Source organism: Xenopus laevis, chromosome 1S (assembly GCF_017654675.1).
Source record: "Xenopus laevis strain J_2021 chromosome 1S, Xenopus_laevis_v10.1, whole genome shotgun sequence".
Classification (NCBI taxonomy): Eukaryota; Metazoa; Chordata; class Amphibia; order Anura; family Pipidae; genus Xenopus; species Xenopus laevis.
In genome coordinates, this window is record NC_054372.1 from 66,480,044 (window position 1) to 66,499,859 (window position 19,816).

General features: G+C 42.8%; 1 protein-coding gene across 2 annotated transcripts in view; it reads right to left on the bottom strand.

Annotated features, from left to right (window-relative positions):
• The window catches only part of LOC108704460 (glutamate receptor ionotropic, delta-2-like), a 599,719-nt gene extending 580,771 nt beyond the window's left edge, over positions 1-18,948 (bottom strand). For both annotated transcript variants that reach the window (XM_041579681.1, XM_041579682.1), the window contains exon 1: positions 18,380-18,948. In XM_041579681.1, the coding sequence (XP_041435615.1) occupies positions 18,380-18,467 (88 nt within the window). In that variant the 5' untranslated portion in view covers positions 18,468-18,948. The remainder of the gene's footprint in view (positions 1-18,379) is intronic.
• Positions 18,949-19,816: the final 868 nt, after the last annotated feature.

Here is a 19,816-nt window from a genome sequence, read left to right on the forward strand (position 1 = left end):
ATAGTTACATCCGTTGCGCAAATTCGCCAGGCGTAAGGGTGCGAAGTAACACTAGCGAATTTACGCCAACATCTGTTAGTGAATCAGCGAATTAACGAAAATGCGCTACACTGGCGCATTCACGCTAGCATTAGGCGATTCGTCGTTTAGTGAAGTTTGCCCCATAGTGTTACTCTGCTAACAGCACTACTGGTGTCACCTCAGTAACAATATCTGAGAATCCGTGGCCGAACATACATTGCATCAATCACTTTTCCCCAGGAATGGGGACCTTTTTGTCACCATACCACATATCTCCCCCCTCTGCCTAAGCCCGTAGGGCTGAGCACAGTATGCCACCAATGCATGTACCCTGAAGAGAGCATCTGCATTCCCTTGCATCTTTCCAGGTCTATGTTCTACTGAGAACTTGAAATTTTGAAGTGACAAGAACTGGTGACCCTGGCGTTCTTTTCCCTATTTTGGGCCATCCATTTAAGTGGAGCATGGTCAGTGACACATTTGAACTACCTCCCTAACAGATAGTATCTCAAGCTCTCCAGTGCCCACTTGATGGCCAGGCACTCTCTCTCTACAATGGCATACCTGCGTTCAGCGGGGGTTAGCCTCCTGCTTAGGTATGCTACTGGGTGTTCTACCCCATTCACTACTTGTGACAGAACAGCCCCTAACCCAACCTCAGAGGCATCAGTCTGTACAAGAAACTCTTTCTTGAAGTCAGGAGCTATCAGCACAGGATATCTGCACAGGGGATGCCTTCAAGTTTAGAAAGGCTTCCTCTGCCTCTGGGGTCCATGTAACCGTTCCAGCTTTGCTCCCTTTTGTGAGGTCAGTAAGCGAGGCTGCTAGGGTGGCAAAATTGGGGACAAACCTCCTGTATTATCCCACTATCCCAAATAAGGCCCTCACTTGCTTCTTGGAATTGGGCCGGGCCACTCCTAAACAGGCCCGGATTTGTGGAAAGGCCACCTAGGCCCGGGCCTAGGGTGGCAGGATTTTAGGGGGGCGGCATGCTGTCCAACCACACCCACATTGGTTCAAAAACACTGGGAATGCACTGGAGATACAATAATTTTTTTAATTTCCCTTGCGCCAATCCCCATTGCTCCTGTCCCCCTGGAGGGGATATGGGCGACGAACGGTAGTGGGCCTAGGGGCGCCCACTATGTAAATCCGGCCCTGCTCCTAAATTCCCTCAATTTTGGACACCTGTGGCTTGACTACCCCTCTTCCAATAACACCCCAAATAGCGGGCCTCTTCTAACCCCATTGCACACTTTTTGGGATTTGCTGTCAGACCCGCCTTCCAGATAGAGTCAAGGACCGCTTGTACCCAGGGCAAATGACTTTCCCAGTCTGGGTTACAGATAACCACATCGTCCAGGTAAGCTGAAGCATATCCTTGATGTGGTTTGAGAATGCGGTCCATCATTGTCTGGAACGTGGCTGGGGCCCCATGTAAGCCAAACGGTAAGCGTTTATATTGCCACTGCCCCTCAGGAGTTGAAAATGCAGTCTTCTCTTTGGCCCCTACGGTGAAGGGTACCTGCCAATACCCCTTGGTAAGATCTAGGATGGTAATGTAGTGGGCCTCCCTAGCCTTTCTATCAATTCGTCTACCCTGGGCATTGGATATGCATCAAACTTGATGAACTCATTTAACTTTCTGAAGTCATTGCAAAATTGGATGCTACCATCCGGTTTTGGGACAAGGACAATGGGGCTGGACCATTCACTATGGGACTCCTCAATAACGTCCAGCTCCAACATCCTTCTAATCTCCTCTGTCACTGCCTGGCGTTGTGCCTCGGGTATCCTAAAAGGTTTGACAATGACTTTAACCCCAGGTCCAGTTATAATGTCATGTTTAATAATATCAGTAAGCCCAGGCCGGTCTGAGAACACTTGTCTATTCCAGATCAGAAACTCTTTCATCTCCTGCTTCTGACTGCTAGTGAGGGCATCGGCCACTTTTACCTCAGGCACCTATGGGATTTCTACCTCTACAGCTGCAGATCAGGCGGACAGTGCTTCCCTATCCTTCCAGGGCTTAATTAGGTTAACATGATAGAGCTGCTCCTTTTTTTGCTTGTCTGGTTGGGACACCTTATAATTAAAGTCCCCTACGCGTTCAATAATCTCGTAGGGGCCTTGCCATTTGGCCAGGAACTTACTTTCCACAGTAGGACCAGGACTAACACCTTGTCCCCAGGATGGAAAGTTCGGACACGAGCCTATCTATTATATACGCAGCTTTGAGCTTGCTGGGCCTGAAGCATATCTTCTCTCACAAGGGGCATTACCTTTGCAAGACGGTCCTGCATGTCTGCAATATGCTCTACCACACTTTTGTGTGGGTGGCTTCAGATTCCCATGTCTCCTTTGTCACATCCAACAGCCCTCGTGGGTGGTGGCCATACAACTCAAAGGGTGAAATCCCCGTAGAGGCCTGTGGGACTTCTCTAATGGCAAACATGAGATAGGGAAGTAAACAATCCCAATTCCTTCCATCTTTATCCACCATTTTTTTTAACATCCCCTTAAGGGTCTTGTTGAACCTTTCTACCAACCCGTCAGTTTGGGGATGATGTGCGTAACTGTTTGATTTGGTTAAATCTGCACAATTCCTTCATCATCCTAGACATGAAGGGAGCCCCCTGATCTGTTTGGATCTCTTTTGGAATTCCTGTGCGGGTGAACATGTGGAACAGCTCTCGGGCTATGGTCTTTTAAGAGGTGTTCCTTAAGGGGACAGCCACTAAATACCGAGTGTCGTAGTCCATGACTACCAAAATAACTGATGCCCCCTAGCAGATTTGATTAGTGGCCCTACCAAGTCCATGGCAATACGCTCAAATGGGATTTTGATTACAGGTAACAGGACTAACGGGCTGTGAAAATGGGGCATTGGGGCCGATTTCTCACAGTCCCTGTGTTCATACACCACTCCTACTTGACGCTGGACAGTCCTTCAGGAGCTGTGTGTTTACCAGTGTGACTAAGCTACCTGTGTCTAATAGTGCATTCACAGTGCGCTTACCAATCTGGACGACACAAGTTGGTACATAAGGATCCGCAACGATACCTGGTCCAGCAAACAGAGACAACTTCCCCTCCATTCCACACTTCATGGGTTCTGGATCAGCTGAGCAGTTGGCAGCAATATGTCCCCACTCTATGCACCTCCAGTACTGTGGAGCTCTGCGGGTCTGGCGGGGACTGTCTCAGCGGGATCTTCCTCTTGTCGACTCTAGACATGGGTTCCAGGTGTCCTCTGGGCTGGGCTTCTCCGCTGTAGCCAACTTCTTGGATGGGACCACTGCAGGAGTCCTCTTCGAGGTGGGCACCTCCCGGGTAGTGAAGTCCTCAGCGGCAAGGTATGGCTCCACCAGTTCCACTACCTGGTCTGCTGTATTTGGGTCAGCTTGGCTTACCCACCGGAGTAATTCAGGTGGAAGCTCTCTCAGGTATCGGTCCATTGTGACCCTTTCTACTATCTGAGGCATGGAAAGCAAGTCCACCTGCAGCCAGCGTTTCACAAGGTTAATGAGATCATACATCTGGGAGCGGGGTGATCCCTTAACCTTAAATTCCTAACTGTGGACCCGATGTGCCCTCCCAGAGGTGGTTACTCCCAGTCTCCGCAGGATTTCATACTTCAGCTTGTCATAGTCCCTTGCGTCCTCGGAGGACAGGTCATAAAAAGCTTTCTGGGCATCCCCCACTAGTAGTGGGGCAACAATCATCGCCCATTGCTCCCTCAACAAGGCTTGCTGCTCCGCCATCCTCTCAAAGGTACAGAGGAAGGCCTCCACATCATCCTGCCCAGTCATTCTCAGCAGGAGGTGGCTGCCTGGGATGGAGCGGGGACTAGGGCAGCATCCCCAGAAACCCTGGCTGTCAGTTGTTTTACCACCTCAATTTGCAGCTGCCGATCTTTCTCTGCAGCCTGCGCCAGTGCCGTGATCTGGGCCTCCAACAGACGATTTGCCTCCTGCTGGGTGGCGTTAGACTGCTGCTGTAGCAACTGGCTCTCCTGGTGGGCCTTCTGTAAGGTTGCAGTGCACTGCAGCAAAGTCTTGAGGACTTCCTCCATTTTACAACTTTTAAGTGTACTGTCTCTTTAAATCTCACTTATAAGCTATACAGTCCACACAATACCCACAGGAGACTTACTGTGGTTAGGCAACTTCTGCTTGTGGCAATCGCTGGCCACATCTGAAACACCAATTGTGGGGGTTCACTCGCTGGTAGGCTGCAAATGAGGCGACTTCACACACCAGGATCGGTTTAAGGGCTTCCTGCCCGTGTTTATTTTCCAGCGGCTGCAGAAATTTCCCCTTGCAGGGGGAAGGTAACCGAAAAACAGCAGTTCAACAGAAATATCCAGCCTCCTGGCTAACACAAAATAAATGCCTTTCTTTCTCTCCTGAAGCTGAGAACACCAGCAGTTTGTCTCACACACATTCAGCCCTGCTGCTCAGCATCAGGTGTACTAAATAGGCCTAGGGCCTCTTGAAAACCTGGCCTACGGATTTGGGAATCCGTCCCACCCTACTCTTGTGGATTCCCAGTAAGACCAGTCCCAGATAATCAATTACAAAAACCTTGCAGAGAGACATAGTGTTTCTCTGCTAACAGCACTACTGGTCTCACCTCAGTAAAAATATCTGAGAATCCTTGGCCCAACATACATTCCATCAATCACTTTTCCCCACGAAAGTGGGGATCTTTTTGTCACCATTCCACAATAAGCAAAAGCCGGCAGGAGAGACATTTAAATAAAAAAAAAAAGAGCAGCGTGGCTAATCAGAGATCACGATGCTTCTTAGCTATATAAATCAGAGGGACTTTTTGAATGGTCTCATAAAGCACAAACCCATTGCCATTCTCCTCACGGCTTCCCTTTCTCTGTACAGCATACAGATCATTAGGAAACTTCTAAGCAATCAAGTAATGCGAGTCTGATGAAACTACTCAATCAATGCACTGAGCTCCAAAAAAATTATATATATCTGCAAGCTTTTAATGTCAAAAACCCTTTTTTTGAAGGAGAAATTATATTTACAAGGCAAGCCATGATTTGTTAGAAATGTGCAACAATTGTTAGAAATGTTCCAGTCTTAGGGTAAAATGTGTTATTATTGGCTTAATAGAATATTTTAGTTATTTATCATATATAACACTTATTACATAATAACATACTAATCCCTAGAATAAAAATTCCCTATAGAAGCCAGAAAAGTGTGGTTTAAATTGATTTTAAGCAACTCATCAATGCTCTTGAGTTTTATTGTTTGCTAATAAAGGATAAGTTTAAACAATAAACATTTCCCTTAAGTGTGCCATAAATATGAAGGTAATGTAAATGTTCTTTTTATATGGGATCCGTGATCTGGAAAGCTGTTAACCAGAAAGGAATTACAGGAACTCCATCTCCTACAGACTCCATTTTAATAAAAATAATTCATTTTACAATGTAAGTAACACCAAGGCTGGGATTGATGTATAATCTCTGTAAAGTACTGCGTTAATTTGCCAGTGATATATAAATAAATCATAGATACAAATATAAAATTTAAATTCCAAGCCTCATAGATACAGGAACAACATATTTATATTACAAAAACATAAAATATATTGATTATTTACAGATTCTGCTGTCAGGAGTATATGGAATTGGTTTGATGGCTGTGTAAAGTGACTATGCTTTAGTAGCCTTTGAAAAATAAATACATAGTGAGGGTTTACATTAAAATTTACATATGGTGTAGGTAGGATTTGCTTTCACATTCATAATATAATAAAAAACTTATTGGTGTTACTTTACAAACTCAGCACAAGTTTGTTCATATCAGTTGGGAAGCCATAGCTGCATTAACAAGGCAACCTAAGGGGGCGTGTCTGACTGGCGATGTGAGCAGACGTGTCTGAGCTAGCTCCGTTAGATCCCCTGTGATATCCGGTAATAATCCTGCTTAATCCAATCTCTAGAACATTGCTCTCGACCCTAACTGCTTCTACCTAGCATCTATGGGTAAAAAGAAGCAAGGGCTGGCAGAAACCTCCGACATCAGAGCGCACCTACGCACTTCGGAGCGAACCTCTACAATGGCGGACCCGCGTAGGCCTTCGTCTCCTAAAGCCCAGCGCGCCAAACTGCCGCTTCCTGCAGATTCCGCTGACTCTCCAACAGTGAGTACGGCCAACAGCCTAAGCGACTCTGCACCATCCATACCTGCCACTGCCCCGTCAATTGCGCACTTGCCAGGCCCTGACGAACCTGCTGACGCAGCTAACCTCACATTGGCGGGGGTAGTCAATGTACTTCAATCTACTATCCAAACATGCCACGCAGCAACTCTGGCTAAGGTTGAGGAGCTGCGGGTGGATTTCGCTATATTACGCCAAGACCTACAGAAGGTCAGGGACCGTACCACCGAGGCTGAGAGACGGTTGGGCGACCTAGAGGATACCTGCCATCCCTTGCCTGAACAATTGGGCCTACTGCAACGCAGGGTCAAGGCGGCGGAGGCCAAATCGGATGATTTGGAGAATCGCCTCCGGAGGAACAACATCCGGATAATAGGTATGCCTGAAAGAGCTGAGGGGCCTGAGGCCGCTAAATTCCTCGAGGGCTGGCTGAAGGAGGTATGCGGTCCTGATGTCTTCTCCCTGGCCTATGTCATTGAAAGGGCTCATCGGATCCCTGCTAGACCGCCGCCACCGGGAGCTCCTCCACGTCCTCTGATAGCCAGGTTCTTAAACTTCAGAGATAGAGACGCGGCCTTGCTGGCTGCCAGGCGCAAAGGGGAACTAAAATTTGAAAATGCCATCGTGTCACTCTACCCTGACTTCTCCAATGAGGTTCGGAGACAACGGCAACAATTCACTGCAGTCAAGCGACATCTTCGTGAAGCAGGCCTCCAATATGCCATGATGTATCCCGCGAAATTGCGGGTGGCGGTGGATGGGAAGACTCACTTTTTTGTATCGCCTACTGAGGCCTCTCAGTGGCTGGATTCCAGGAAATAGGCCTGCCACTTGTTTGGGCATTGGTTACTAGCTTTAAAATACTCCTGAATGCCATCTGAATCAGTTGCTTTCTTTTGGTTACCTGCTGTATTTAACCAACAAGGTTCGAGAGCCGGGTATTCTGGCCTTATTATTGGACTATTGGAATATACTTCCCTGTTTGGGGCTAACGGAGCTCACCATGCAGAGACCCCTCTACTGCTATTATTTTGGAATTTGTCGGTGTACAACTGACTAGGTTGTAAGTTTATGTTTACTGTTGTACCTCTGTTAATATCGCCATACGGGCTCATGTACGCCCTCCTGGTATTATTGTTAAGGGATCCATACCTCCCCAAATTTAGGGGATGTAGGGTGGGTTGTGTTGGGATTTGTCTCTCCTACCTCTCTTTTACCTCTCTTTCTCTTTCTTTCACTTACTTCTACTTCCCCTTCACTTCTCTTTCTCCTTCTTTCTCTTACTTGCCTGGCCCTACAGGGGGGAGCTCAATTGCTTTGGGTAGACCCAAAAATGGCGGCTGAAATCACGGCTATCTCTTGGAATGTACGAGGGTTGAACTCTCCCCTAAAGAAAACCCTGGTTTTTAAATTTTTAAGAAAATACAACCCGCACATCATATGTCTCCAAGAAACCCATATAAGTAAGTCTGCCAACTCGAACTCTCTCAAGAAAATTTGGTTAGCCCATACTTACTGTGCTGCCTATTCTAACTACTCTAGGGGCACCTCTGTGTTAATAAATAGATCTTTACCCTTTCAGCTGTTAAATGTCCGTAATGATCCAGAAGGCAGATTTACACTTTTGCATGCATCGCTTGCAGGTTTTCCCTATATTATTGTATGTGTTTACCTTCCTCCTCCATTTAATGACTGCTTACTGTACGAGTTGATATCGCTTATTGCTTCCCTTCCCTCAGATCCGTTGCTTGTAGTTGGTGACTTTAATGCAGTCATGGATACCGCTTTAGACCGTTTAACCACTGCCTCAGCCCCTAGGGCCGGCACTGGGGGCCTAAAGGCCTGGGCCCAGGTGGCTGGGTTGGTTGATATTTGGAGGGCTCGTCACCCAGGGGAACGTATGTTTTCATGTTATTCTAGGGGAGCCATGTCAAGGATTGACCTCGCCTTTGCCTCGCCCGACATGTCTGCGAAAATTTCCAAAATAGAATTCCTTCCTAGAGGGATTTCGGATCATGCCCCACTGCAAATCACGTGGCAACTGCATTCGACCCTTACTAGAAAAACCTGGAGGTTAAATCCTTACTGGATTTCCCATACAGACATTAAGACTACCGTAGAACAATCTATAACTCAATTCCTTCAGGTTAATATTGGTACAGCTGCATTACCGCAGGTTTGGGACGCTTTGAAGGCATACATTAGGGGCGAGTATATCTCTAAGATTGCACATGTCCGTAAAACTGCCAACAACAGTATGATGGAGGCTGAGGGCGCGTTGAAGGAGGCTGAGGCGAGGTATGTCCGAGACCCTAATGAACAGACTAAACTACTCCATGTCCTAGCGCAGAGGCAATATGCTCAAGTTCAATGGAAGTGTGCAAGGAAAAGTCACCTGTTTTCGAAGTTTACTCTATACGAACAGGGGGATAAGAATGGCAAGCTGCTTGCCTTATTGGCAAGAGAAGATTGTAGCAAGCCAGCCATCCATACCCTCCTGCGAAATGATAACGAGGTTATCACCAACCCCTTAGATATTAACCATAGTTTAGCAGAGTACTATCAGCATTTATACTCCTCTAAACTTCAGAAAACGTCCTCTGAAATAGCATCTTATTTACAAAACCTAGATTTACCTACACTCTCATTAGAACATAGAGCCCTACTTGATACCCCTATACAGGAACAGGAGGTTGTTGACGCTATTGCGGCTTTACCGCACGGCAAAACCCCTGGGCCTGACGGCATACCGAACCTCTGGTATCGTACGTATACTAAACAACTAGCCCCAGTTCTTACGGAACTTTTCAATTTGGCTTCCCATTCCGAGTCTCTCCCTCTCTCGTTTCGTGATGCCACAATAGTACTCCTCCTAAAAACGGGTAAGAACCCCCAGCTGCACTCTTCCTATAGGCCTATCTCCCTAATTAATTCAGATGCTAAAATTTTAGCCAAAGTGCTGGCGCGGCGACTAAACTTTGTGATCTCCTCTATAGTAGCCCCTGACCAAGTGGGATTCATCCCTCACAAAGCGGCAGAATTAAATCTCCGTAGACTGTATACCAACCTTATAATCCCACACACGAACCTGGGTACCAGAGCCATTGCCTTCTTGGACAACGAGAAGGCATTTGACTCGGTGGAATGGGAATATCTGTGGCAAACCTTGCAAACCTTTGGGTTCCGTAAGATCTTTATAACCTGGATTAAAGCCCTATATACCCAGCCCAACGCCAGCATCCTATCGAACCTTGAACTTTCGCCTCCCTTTATTCTAGCTAGAGGTACCCGCCAAGGTTGTCCCTTGTCGCCAAGCCTTTTTGCGCTGGCCATGGAACCCCTGGCATGTTTGATTAGGGCAACAGCGGAGATTCGGGGGTTTGAGATAGGGAAACTTCAGGAAAAAATTTCATTATTTGCGGATGACACGCTCCTTTACCTCAATGATACAGGCCCTTCACTTCATAAGGCTCTGGAGTTAATCAACCTTCATACCGAGTTTTCCGGTTTGAAAATTAATTGGACGAAATCATCCATAATGGCATTGGACCCTCGGGCGCTCCTTGACATGGATCCCTCACTCCCTTTGGTCCGTGTAGAAGCAGTCAAGTATTTAGGCATTCACATCCACCCACAATTAGCTAAATTTGTAGAGCTCAATTTAGACCCCTTAATGTCCCATCTCATCACCACTATTGATAAATGGCTCCGACTTCCACTATCCTTAATAGGACGAATAAATCTTTTCAAAATGAAGTTTCTGCCTAAATTTCTCTACCTTTTCCGTCAGTCTCCAATTTGGATTCCCATGCGGTTCTTCAAACAATTGCGAAGCCACCTGACTAGACTCTATTGGTCCCCAGGCCCTACTAGGGTAGCGTATAAGGTCTTGACCTCCCCACTGGACGAGGGCGGCTTGGCTGCACCTGACATGTTTGGGTATTTCTTAGCTTCACAACTAACATCAGTGGTTCGTTGGCTTGATCCAACGCCGGAAGACCCTATTACGTTGCTAGAAGCGCACTTGATTGGATCATTGGAAGGACTCAGACACTTGATATATCGTAGGCCTCCAGGTCTGTCTTACCCTACTCCAATGATCCATAATACTGTGAAAGCCTGGCAGAAAGGTTCCCATAGACTTGGGAGGTCCACTCAAGTTTTTTCCCCGTATACTCCTCTTTGGTATAACCCTAACCTACAACATTTGACCTCTATCCCAGACCCCCAGATTTGGGCACACTTTGGTATAAAATGTATTGGTGATTTGTATGCTGATAACCAGTTATTATCCTTTCAACAGCTTAAGGACAATTTCGAGATCCCCAATAGTATGTTATTTAGATACTTTCAAGTGAGGCATGCTCTGGCTCAGCAATTTCAGTCATTTGACCTCACTATTGAACTCTCTCCGCTTGAAAAAGTCATACGTAAGGAAAATCTGCATAAACCTCTTTCTACCATATACAACTGCCTTAGGCCCAGAGGCAACCCTCCTAGGATGGAACTGTATCAAAAGTGGACTACAAACATTCCTGACTTGACGCAGGAGCAATGGGAGGTTATTTTATCTGACTCTATCCAACCTTTAATCCGAGCCAGGGACAGGCTTATACAATTTAAGTATATTCACAGAGCCTACTACTCACCACATGTCCTTCACAGGATTAACCCTACCTTTCCTGATCAATGCAACCGGTGCAAAGGTTACAATGCGGACTTTTTCCATCTGGCCTGGAGTTGCCCGTCCATCCAAGGATTCTGGTCAGAGATTGCCACCTACATTTCTCACCTAATGGCTCTCCCAATAGAGATTCACCCTGCTATTCTCTTGTTAAATTATCTATCGGATACCACTACCTCTCGTATAGAAACTATATTGCTCACCTTCTTGCTCTTCTATGCCAAGAAAGCTATTGCTATTAAATGGAAGGAGGAATTCCCACCCTCTCTTGCCTTCTGGATTACTTTGGTGGAACAGGCCTTGCCGATTCTGGAACAAGTTTATTTTGCTAGGGGATGTCCTGCAAAATTCAATGCAGTCTGGACTCTCTGGACCCTGCAAAACGAATCTTATTCTAATAGGCAACAAGATGTTTCTCAACCCTTGCTTGACTGGCTCATGGAGTCATCTTAATATGGAACACTTGTACTATTTGCTATTGCTGATTGCCTCAGCTGCTTAGGGGTATACCTGAATTAATGTATATCGTTTGTATAGCAAAGTAATGGTATGACTCCTCCCCTTTTCTTCTCTGCTTTCCTTTGTGTTTTTTTAGGGCCTTTCTTTTCCTCTTCCTTTCTCTCTTCTTCTTTCCTGCCTCCCGGGTATCTCTCTTTCCCATCTGTAACTGTTTTCCCAGGGTTTTGTAAGAAAAATAACAATGAAAACGCATTTTCAGTGCAATGGGTTCCAACACTAATGCTTTTATTGATGTATGTTACTACAGTACACTGTATGTTGAACTTGCTCTGGAAATAAATAAAACTTTAAAAAAAAAAACAAGGCAACCTAATCCAGTGACTAATAAAATGGTGCCCTCCAGTGATCAAGCTATTATCAATATTGGGTAAATGTTTTACTCATCAATAACTATTGAACTAAGTATCTGTCAGACCTGGCAGCACACTCTTTACCAACTTAGAAGAGCCATAGAAAACATCTATTGCTTGCTTAATACAGAATTTAGCAGTAAAACACCCTATTTATAAACTCTGTATCCTAGGTTAATCTGAGTTAAATAGACAGCAATGGATGTATAGCCTACAAAGTGAATTATAAATCTTTATATGTGCAGAATAGGAACTACCATAACAATTGCTTCATCGAGGCATTCTCTTTAACCAGCCACGTACCTTTATTTGTTTGGTATGCAAAAAGGTTGCTATTGTAAGGGAAGTCCATTGAGGGTCAGCATAAGTAAAAAGTATAACATCTAAAACCATAAATACAGTATAAAATGCAGTGAAGGAATGCTATGAGTACATGGGGTGTTGCAGTTTATTGTGGCTGAAAACAAAATGAAAAAGCTGCACATATGATTTTTTTTTTAGTTTTAAAAACATCAGAGCTTTTCTAACTACCATAAAAATATTACCCTGTAATAATTTGTGGTTGGATTTGAGAAATATTATCTGTTTAAAATAAACATTGACTGATATACAAATAGAATGGCATAAGTACCTATGACTAAATAAGTACAGATATTGGAACTTTTATCCAGAATGTTTAGTACCTGAGGTTTCTAGATAATGAGGCTCATGTACAGTACTATTGTCCCTTTTGTGCCCATACCTAGAACACTTGTGGCCTGGACATTGACTGCATTGAGTACCTTATACCAGGTTAAAAATCTGCCTATTTCCACCCAAGCAAATGTTTAGGCTCCCTTTGCCAAATTTCATATTTAGTTGAAGGAATACTGTTGTGATTTTTATGGTGTCGTTTTTATTTCTTCATATAAAATGTTATTCCTGAACCAACCAATATATATATTTTTTTAGTTGTAATATTGGTTTGTAGGCAGCCATCTCAGATCATTTTGCTTGAGCCTGTGCTTACAGAAAGAGCCAGCATTTCAGGATGGATCTGCTTTTAGGCAGGCTGTTGTTTCTCCAACTCAATGTAACTGAAGGAGCTGCAGTGGGACTTGGATTTTTACTATTGAGTGCTATTCTCATATATACCAAGGAGCTGTTATCTTATGTCTGGGAGCTGTTGCCTGGTTACCTTCCCATTGTTCTATTTTTAGGCTGCTGGGGGGAAAGGAAGGGGGTGGTATAACTCTATCTTGCAGTGCAGCAGTAAAAAGTGACTGACGTTTATGGAAGCACAAGTCACATGACTTGGGGCATGTGGGAAAACGGATAATAAGTCTAGCCCCATGTTGGATTTCAAAATAAAATAAAAAAAAAATCTGTTTGCTCTTTTGAAAAACTGATTTCATTGCAAATTTCTGCTGGAGCAGCACTATTAACTGATGCGTTTTGAAAAAAATATGTTTTCACATGCAGAATCCCTTTAACTCTTAAAGTAAAAAGTAGTAAACAACAACTGCAGTAATCAGAGGGTTAAAAGCAATATAAAATGTTAAAACACAGTTACATTTTATTTGACAAACTTTAGTGATGGGAGCTGTCCTAGATCAAATGTATGCAATTGATCTAATTTGAGAGTTTGTAGACTCATTGAATATAAGGAATATACTATGAGGACAGTGAGGGTGGTGGTTTTAGATGCATGTTTAGGATCATCCCCTTTCTAAGTTTCAGTTTCTTGACTGACTGTTTCATATTACATCCAAATTTGACAATTTCTATTCCATTTACCCCTCTACAAATACAGTGTTTCATGTGCCATTGGCTGCCACATAGCCCTAAAGCATAATAGATCCACCCTATGTGTGAAAGTTGCCATTGTGTTTTTTTTCCATTAAATGATGCTCCTTTTTTTCTTCAAAAACCTTTGGTGATTGTGGCCAAAACATTAAATTTTTAGTTTATCAACCTGCAGAACTGGTTTGCAAAATGTCTCTGGTTTGTTTAGATGCTGTTTTGCATCAAAGACAGTGGAAACAATTTGCAATATTTCCTGGCTTTGAAGGCATCAGTTAAATGTTTTATTCTCACTAAGTTGCTTAGAGGAACCCATGTTATTGAGTGGCAGCCCAAAGTTTGGTGTATAAGAGGTCTTATTAAGCTCTGCAATTGTCTACATTTAACTCCCAATGGCTATTAAGACCTAATGAGACGATTAGGGTCAGGGAAACTGTGTTTCTCACTGGATACGGTGTAAGAGTGTTTTTTGCACACTGATTCCCACAGTTGTTGTTTACTATTGTGTATAAGATTAACTGCACAAAGGAAGTGATACAAGTCTTTTCCATCAATTTGGTGAAAGCAACTCCTTGCACATTTGGGTGCAACATGAGCACATTACTGAATGTTGTGTAGGAAAGCTTAAAAGGAGAAAGAAAAATATTTTGCTAATGATCTTTTAAAATGCTTCTTTTTTTAATTATTCAGACAGAAAGCATGACTTTAAGTTAAAAAATCCTTATCCCTCATCATCACCATCTTGGATTGCATCCCATCACTTTGTTCTGTCTACAAGACAAAACTACATATGCGCAATGTTTCTGCTCTTGTTGACCCCATGCACATAATGTCGTGCGCTGTCCAATCACTTGCCACCAATTGCTTAGGAACTTAATGCCACCTACTGTAAGAAAAGTGACTATAACATTTACATTGGATCAGTTGCAACCAAACACGACATACTACAGAAGTGATTTATCTTGCAATTACCAGAGAGGTTAGAGTGAAGAGGTCTTAAATGCCCTTCCACTGTGAAATGATTGCAGTAAAATCTTATAACAGAAGATAAAAATATAGGTGCCATGCTACACAGATAGAATTCCGTTAAATGAGAGATTACATTCACTAAATAAATCATGTGAGGAGACATGCAAATAATACCCTAATACAAGCCACTTCCCATGATTCATCTCTCATTTTTGGTATTAAGGGAATTCACATTACGAATGTGAATAACTTCAGTCATAAGAAGGCTTTTAGTTAAGTCAAATAGTAATAGAGATTAAAAAAAATAATATATGTGTGGTTGTTCGTGGGCAGCTCTCTAATTATAAAAGATCATGTTCTATGTTTAACAATTATCAATTTGCCATTTTCATGGAAACGTAAAGTACTCTATAAAAATCACTAATCCCCTTGTCAAATACACTAATTGTGTTTCAAATTTAATGAATTGTCTGAGAAATGCTCAGATTTTTTTTTTCAAGCTTGAAGAATTCTCATGTGGTCATATAGAAAAATGTAATCTTCAAACAAATGAAATCTACACACCAACTTATAGTGTATCTCTGTATCCAGAAAACGATCCTATATATCAGTAAATCAGTGCTAGATTATGAGAGTGCTAGATTTTCGGATATTAAACATATTTGTCTAGTTTCTGGGTTGACTCACATAAGGGGACTATACTGCACATGAAGGCTCATTTCTCATATTTCAGAGGCTATATGTTGTGCCAACTACTGTACAAATATAATGTCATTAACACTTAAGATAAAACTGTAAGTGCAAGCATTATATATAGCTATATAGCTATTGATGGCCTTTTCCATAGTCACCTAAGTTGGTGTGATAAATTCTTATGGCATACCTTTTATGGTCATAGATAAGGGACCAAAGAGGCAATGCCTTAGAACAGTAAACAGAAAAGTTTTTTGAGTTCCTGCAATTCATATGCAGACAATGGTTTATTTGGCAACATGTAGTCCACAATGGTACTGGATCTCCAGCATGCAAAGTTTTAAAGTACCTGGTTGTAAGACAGTAATGCCTCCCCAAAAAAATCGACCCACTTACATAATTCATATTTTCTTCTATAAAGCTGAATCCTGTCTTTACTGCCTGGTGCTCTGTTGGCAGCAGAATATCTCTTCCCAAAATAAAGCTATATGAATTTAGTCTATTGTGCTTCCTGGAACTTTAGATAATACATATTTATAACTTTGGACAGAAAACAACAAGAGACAGTTATTTAAATAGAAATATCATGTTTGCAGAAATGATGCAGAATTGTTTAACATGTGGAATACATGAACATGGTGTGTGAATACACATTCTACAATTCCTAACGCTTTAAATTTAACACCAATCTGTATTACAGCAAATAGTGGCACAGTAATTTGATTTGATCACAGCTTTTGTCTGAAACTACTTGAAATGCATACGAATATCCTACCATGAATTAACAAGATGTTTGTATTTTATGCCAATTTTTTTTCTGCCAAATATTATTTATAAAAAAAACTAAGATGTATTAGATAAAGACGAATAGATTCCGTCACATAAACAGAATACAATCATTAACCTGAAACTTGCCTTCTGTTATACACAATTGAGGATATTCTCCATTTTATTCATTGGTTATCCAATAAAGTATTAAATCTCAGCATATTTTAAAATATGTATTCTTTGCTATTTTACTTTCCTAGATATTGCAATTCATTTTACAATGAAATATGCATCAAGAAAATGACTGTATCCCTTGACATTTTTGTTTAAAACCCAGACATGATTTCTGACCCTGAACTAGGATCAGAAAACTATGTAATGATCCAGTCAAGGATATCCATTAGTTATGACCCCTATAAACTTTTGTACCCATGGGAACAAGAGCCTCAGATTTTTGTGTATATTTAATAACTTGAAGATGAGTCAACTGCTACAGCCTTTAAAAAGCTGTACTGTCTGAAGGACTAGACAATATACAGCGCTAATAACAAATTAATGCAGGATGATGTTCTATTGCTTTGAACTATTTCTTTCCAGTTTTTTCCAACACTCCCCCCTTTATGAATCAGTGCATTTTTCCTCACCATTTACCCTTTCAACCCAAAACAATATAGTAATTTTTCTGTTTAATAATTATTATATTCATCCAGCAACCCAGCAACCCAGCAACCCATCTACCCATTATTTTTCTAATGTTCAATTTCTATCTTTATTTTGCATCTATAAATGAAATACTTAGGTTACAGCGGGTATGTTTTTACTGAAAACGCGATGACATCATATTTAACGAGAGAAATAAATATAGAGAGAAATCTGTTGTAATCTAAGGTTATGGGTGGGGGTGGTTAATTATGATGGGCTAGCACCAAGGTTGTCATGAAGAAGGGATCCTAGAGAAAATAGGGAGGAGGAGGAGGAGAAGCAGTAAACAGTTCAATTGGTGTAATGTAGCACACTCCTTTCCAGAGGGACCCTGCGTGTCTGGATTGTAGATGAATTTCTAGGCTGAACTGACATTAAGAAATTTACACAATTTATCCACCATAAAAATCACTATTCCATATCCTCCACTCCCCCCATGCTCTTGTTACATAATAACTATCTGCATAACAATTTAGGTGCCATAAAGAATACAAGCAACTATGAATATGATATGAAAAATAGGTCTTAAAACAAACCCCAACAAGCTCATCTTCTCGTAGGGTGAAAGCAAGATAAAGAACTGAACAGGACATATAAAACAATTACAGGTTGCTCAGCAGACTCCCATTTGTAACACATGAGCTTTTGCTGTCAGACTGTCTCCATTAGTTATGCATGCAAATTCCCCTTCATATGTTATTTTATGCTGATTCAGTGCAGAAGTACATGTGTGTGCGCGTGTGGTAGATCCATGTGGGTGACAGAATGAAATACTACATCCACTGTAACCAGCCTGCCAATAGGTGGGGCCCGCAAGCTTTTAGCCTTTCACAAGCTCCCCTTCTCTGGAAATCCACAAACATCTCCTTTTTCTATCTCTGACTGTCTGCGAGTGTTTGTATCCCACAAAGGCTGATCTCTGCAGCCTAGGCACATGAATGCAGCCTTTTGTTGCCTCAATGCAGCTCCCCTAGGCGGCTTTACTGCTGCTCATATCCCCAATGTACAGTGGCACTTCGCGTGGGTCTCTTGATATATGCAGCCACACATCTCAGGGAGGAAATCAACATATCTTACTCAATCACACCTGTCACAAAAATAAAAACTCTTTACAAACTGCTAGCGCCTAGCGGCTCAGGGGGACAGGTTTTTTTTTTTTTTTTTTTTAAATTTTAAAGGCATTTGGAAAGATTATTCATATCTATCTATTGATTAAAATCTTTAAATATCCACCAAATCAATATTTACCAGCCAATCAATTATCTTTATAAGTACCATCCTCTTCTGCACATACTGTAGCAACACGTGAATTAAAATACATTTACACAGGTCCAGTTGGCAGGCACCTGTGTGATCTGTTGCTTGAACACTTTGAAACCCATATCAGTCTGAGGATAATGTATTTGATATGTAGCAACTACAAAACGTGCAACAGGAAAGCCTCAGAATAAGGGGGGGGGGGGTGAGGAATTTTGCAATACTGCACAAAGATGGGTTTTGGGGCTGGATAAATGCAATAATCCATATATGAATGTATGACACACACACAAACACACACACACACACACATATATATATATATATATATATATATATATATATATATATATATATATATATATATATATATATATATATTTATATTTATATTTATATTTATTTATTTATGAATAGTAGGAGAGTGCTGGGCAAGTCTTACCGATGTGGATGATGGAGTCTGCCCGAGTTCTGCCCCAAGACACAGTCCAGAAGACAGACATACAGATGAAAGCATGCAAAACGTCCATCTTCTTTTCTCCCTGCTGGGGGCTAATCAGATCTTCATGGAAAGCAGGAAATAGGATGGAAGAGTTGAGCTTATACCAAAGAGTTGGATCCCTGTAAGGTTATGGGTTCACAAGGGAAAGCATGGAGGTGGGTCAGGACGGAGAAGGAAAGGGCACAGTCTAGGGGCAAGGGGAAAGTTGAATGGGTTTAGTTCCCTTCACCAAAATAAAGGAAAAACTAGCGAATAGGGGATCCCGCAGTGTTGGAAACATCCAGTGAGAGCATCCTAAGCGGAGACCAGCATTGAACTCAACTGCACCAGAGGAAATCCTGCGTGTAGCTGCATTAACCAAGCCAGATAAAACTGCAGAAAATTAGAGCAATCCGCCAGGATCCCAATGCAGGGCTCGCTCAACTCAAACAAACCCGCTGCAGATAGCGGAGAGTAGCAGCCGTATCCTAAGCCTTCCCTACAGCCCAGGGATGGTGCATCTCCGTGTGCCAAAGTCTGAAGCCTGACACATTCTGGGTTCGGCCAAGTTGATGGGCGTGGTTTCGTGCTGTGCACGAGCAAGCGGAGCCGCAGGGTCCTAGTACTGCAAAGCGTCGGGGGAGCTGCTGGCCAGGGTGCTGAAACGTATTGGCGCAACGCTCGCTTCTCCCTGCGGCTTCTTACAAACCATCGACTGCCCGTGTGGCTGCAGTTTTACAAAAGCTTCTTACTGGATTAGTTGTTACGGCTCGTCTCACGAGCTACACATTATAAATACGCATTCCACCCTGCTATTTTATGGAGGTTGGCTATGAGAAAAAAGGATTTATTTACAAAGCCCTCGGTGTGTTGTGTCCTTCCCTCTCCCTGAGTCTTTGCTGAGTGTTTTAACCCCCCACGGCAGCAGGGAAAATGGGTGAATAAAATATTAGAGCCAATCTCCAGTGCCCCATCTGTTGGCAGGTCCAGGGTCTTAAGGGAAGTACTGTAGAAGCATTCCAGAGCTGGAAGTTTGGAGGAATAGTGCTGCATTATTTTGTTACCTATCTCATTTATCAGTATTTCACATAATTGCATTAATCGACATGCATTAGGCCCATGGTGTCCGCAGAATGGGGAAAGACACCCACCCTGACTTCTCCAGCTAGTTCCAAGGAATCCGGGCCCAAACTAGAGGTAGGCAGAGTAGGAACGTGTGTAGGGGGTGCCAGGCACATATCTTCTCTGTCGCCTACCCCATGCCCGGTCCCCTCTCTTCCCGACTGTCTGTTCTCTCTCCCAGTTTTTTTGCGATACTGCTTACTCGAGCACACGCAATTCACAAATGCACATGCCCAGGCAGATTGCCTAGGCTGGCCTGGCCCAGCTCTGCAAGAA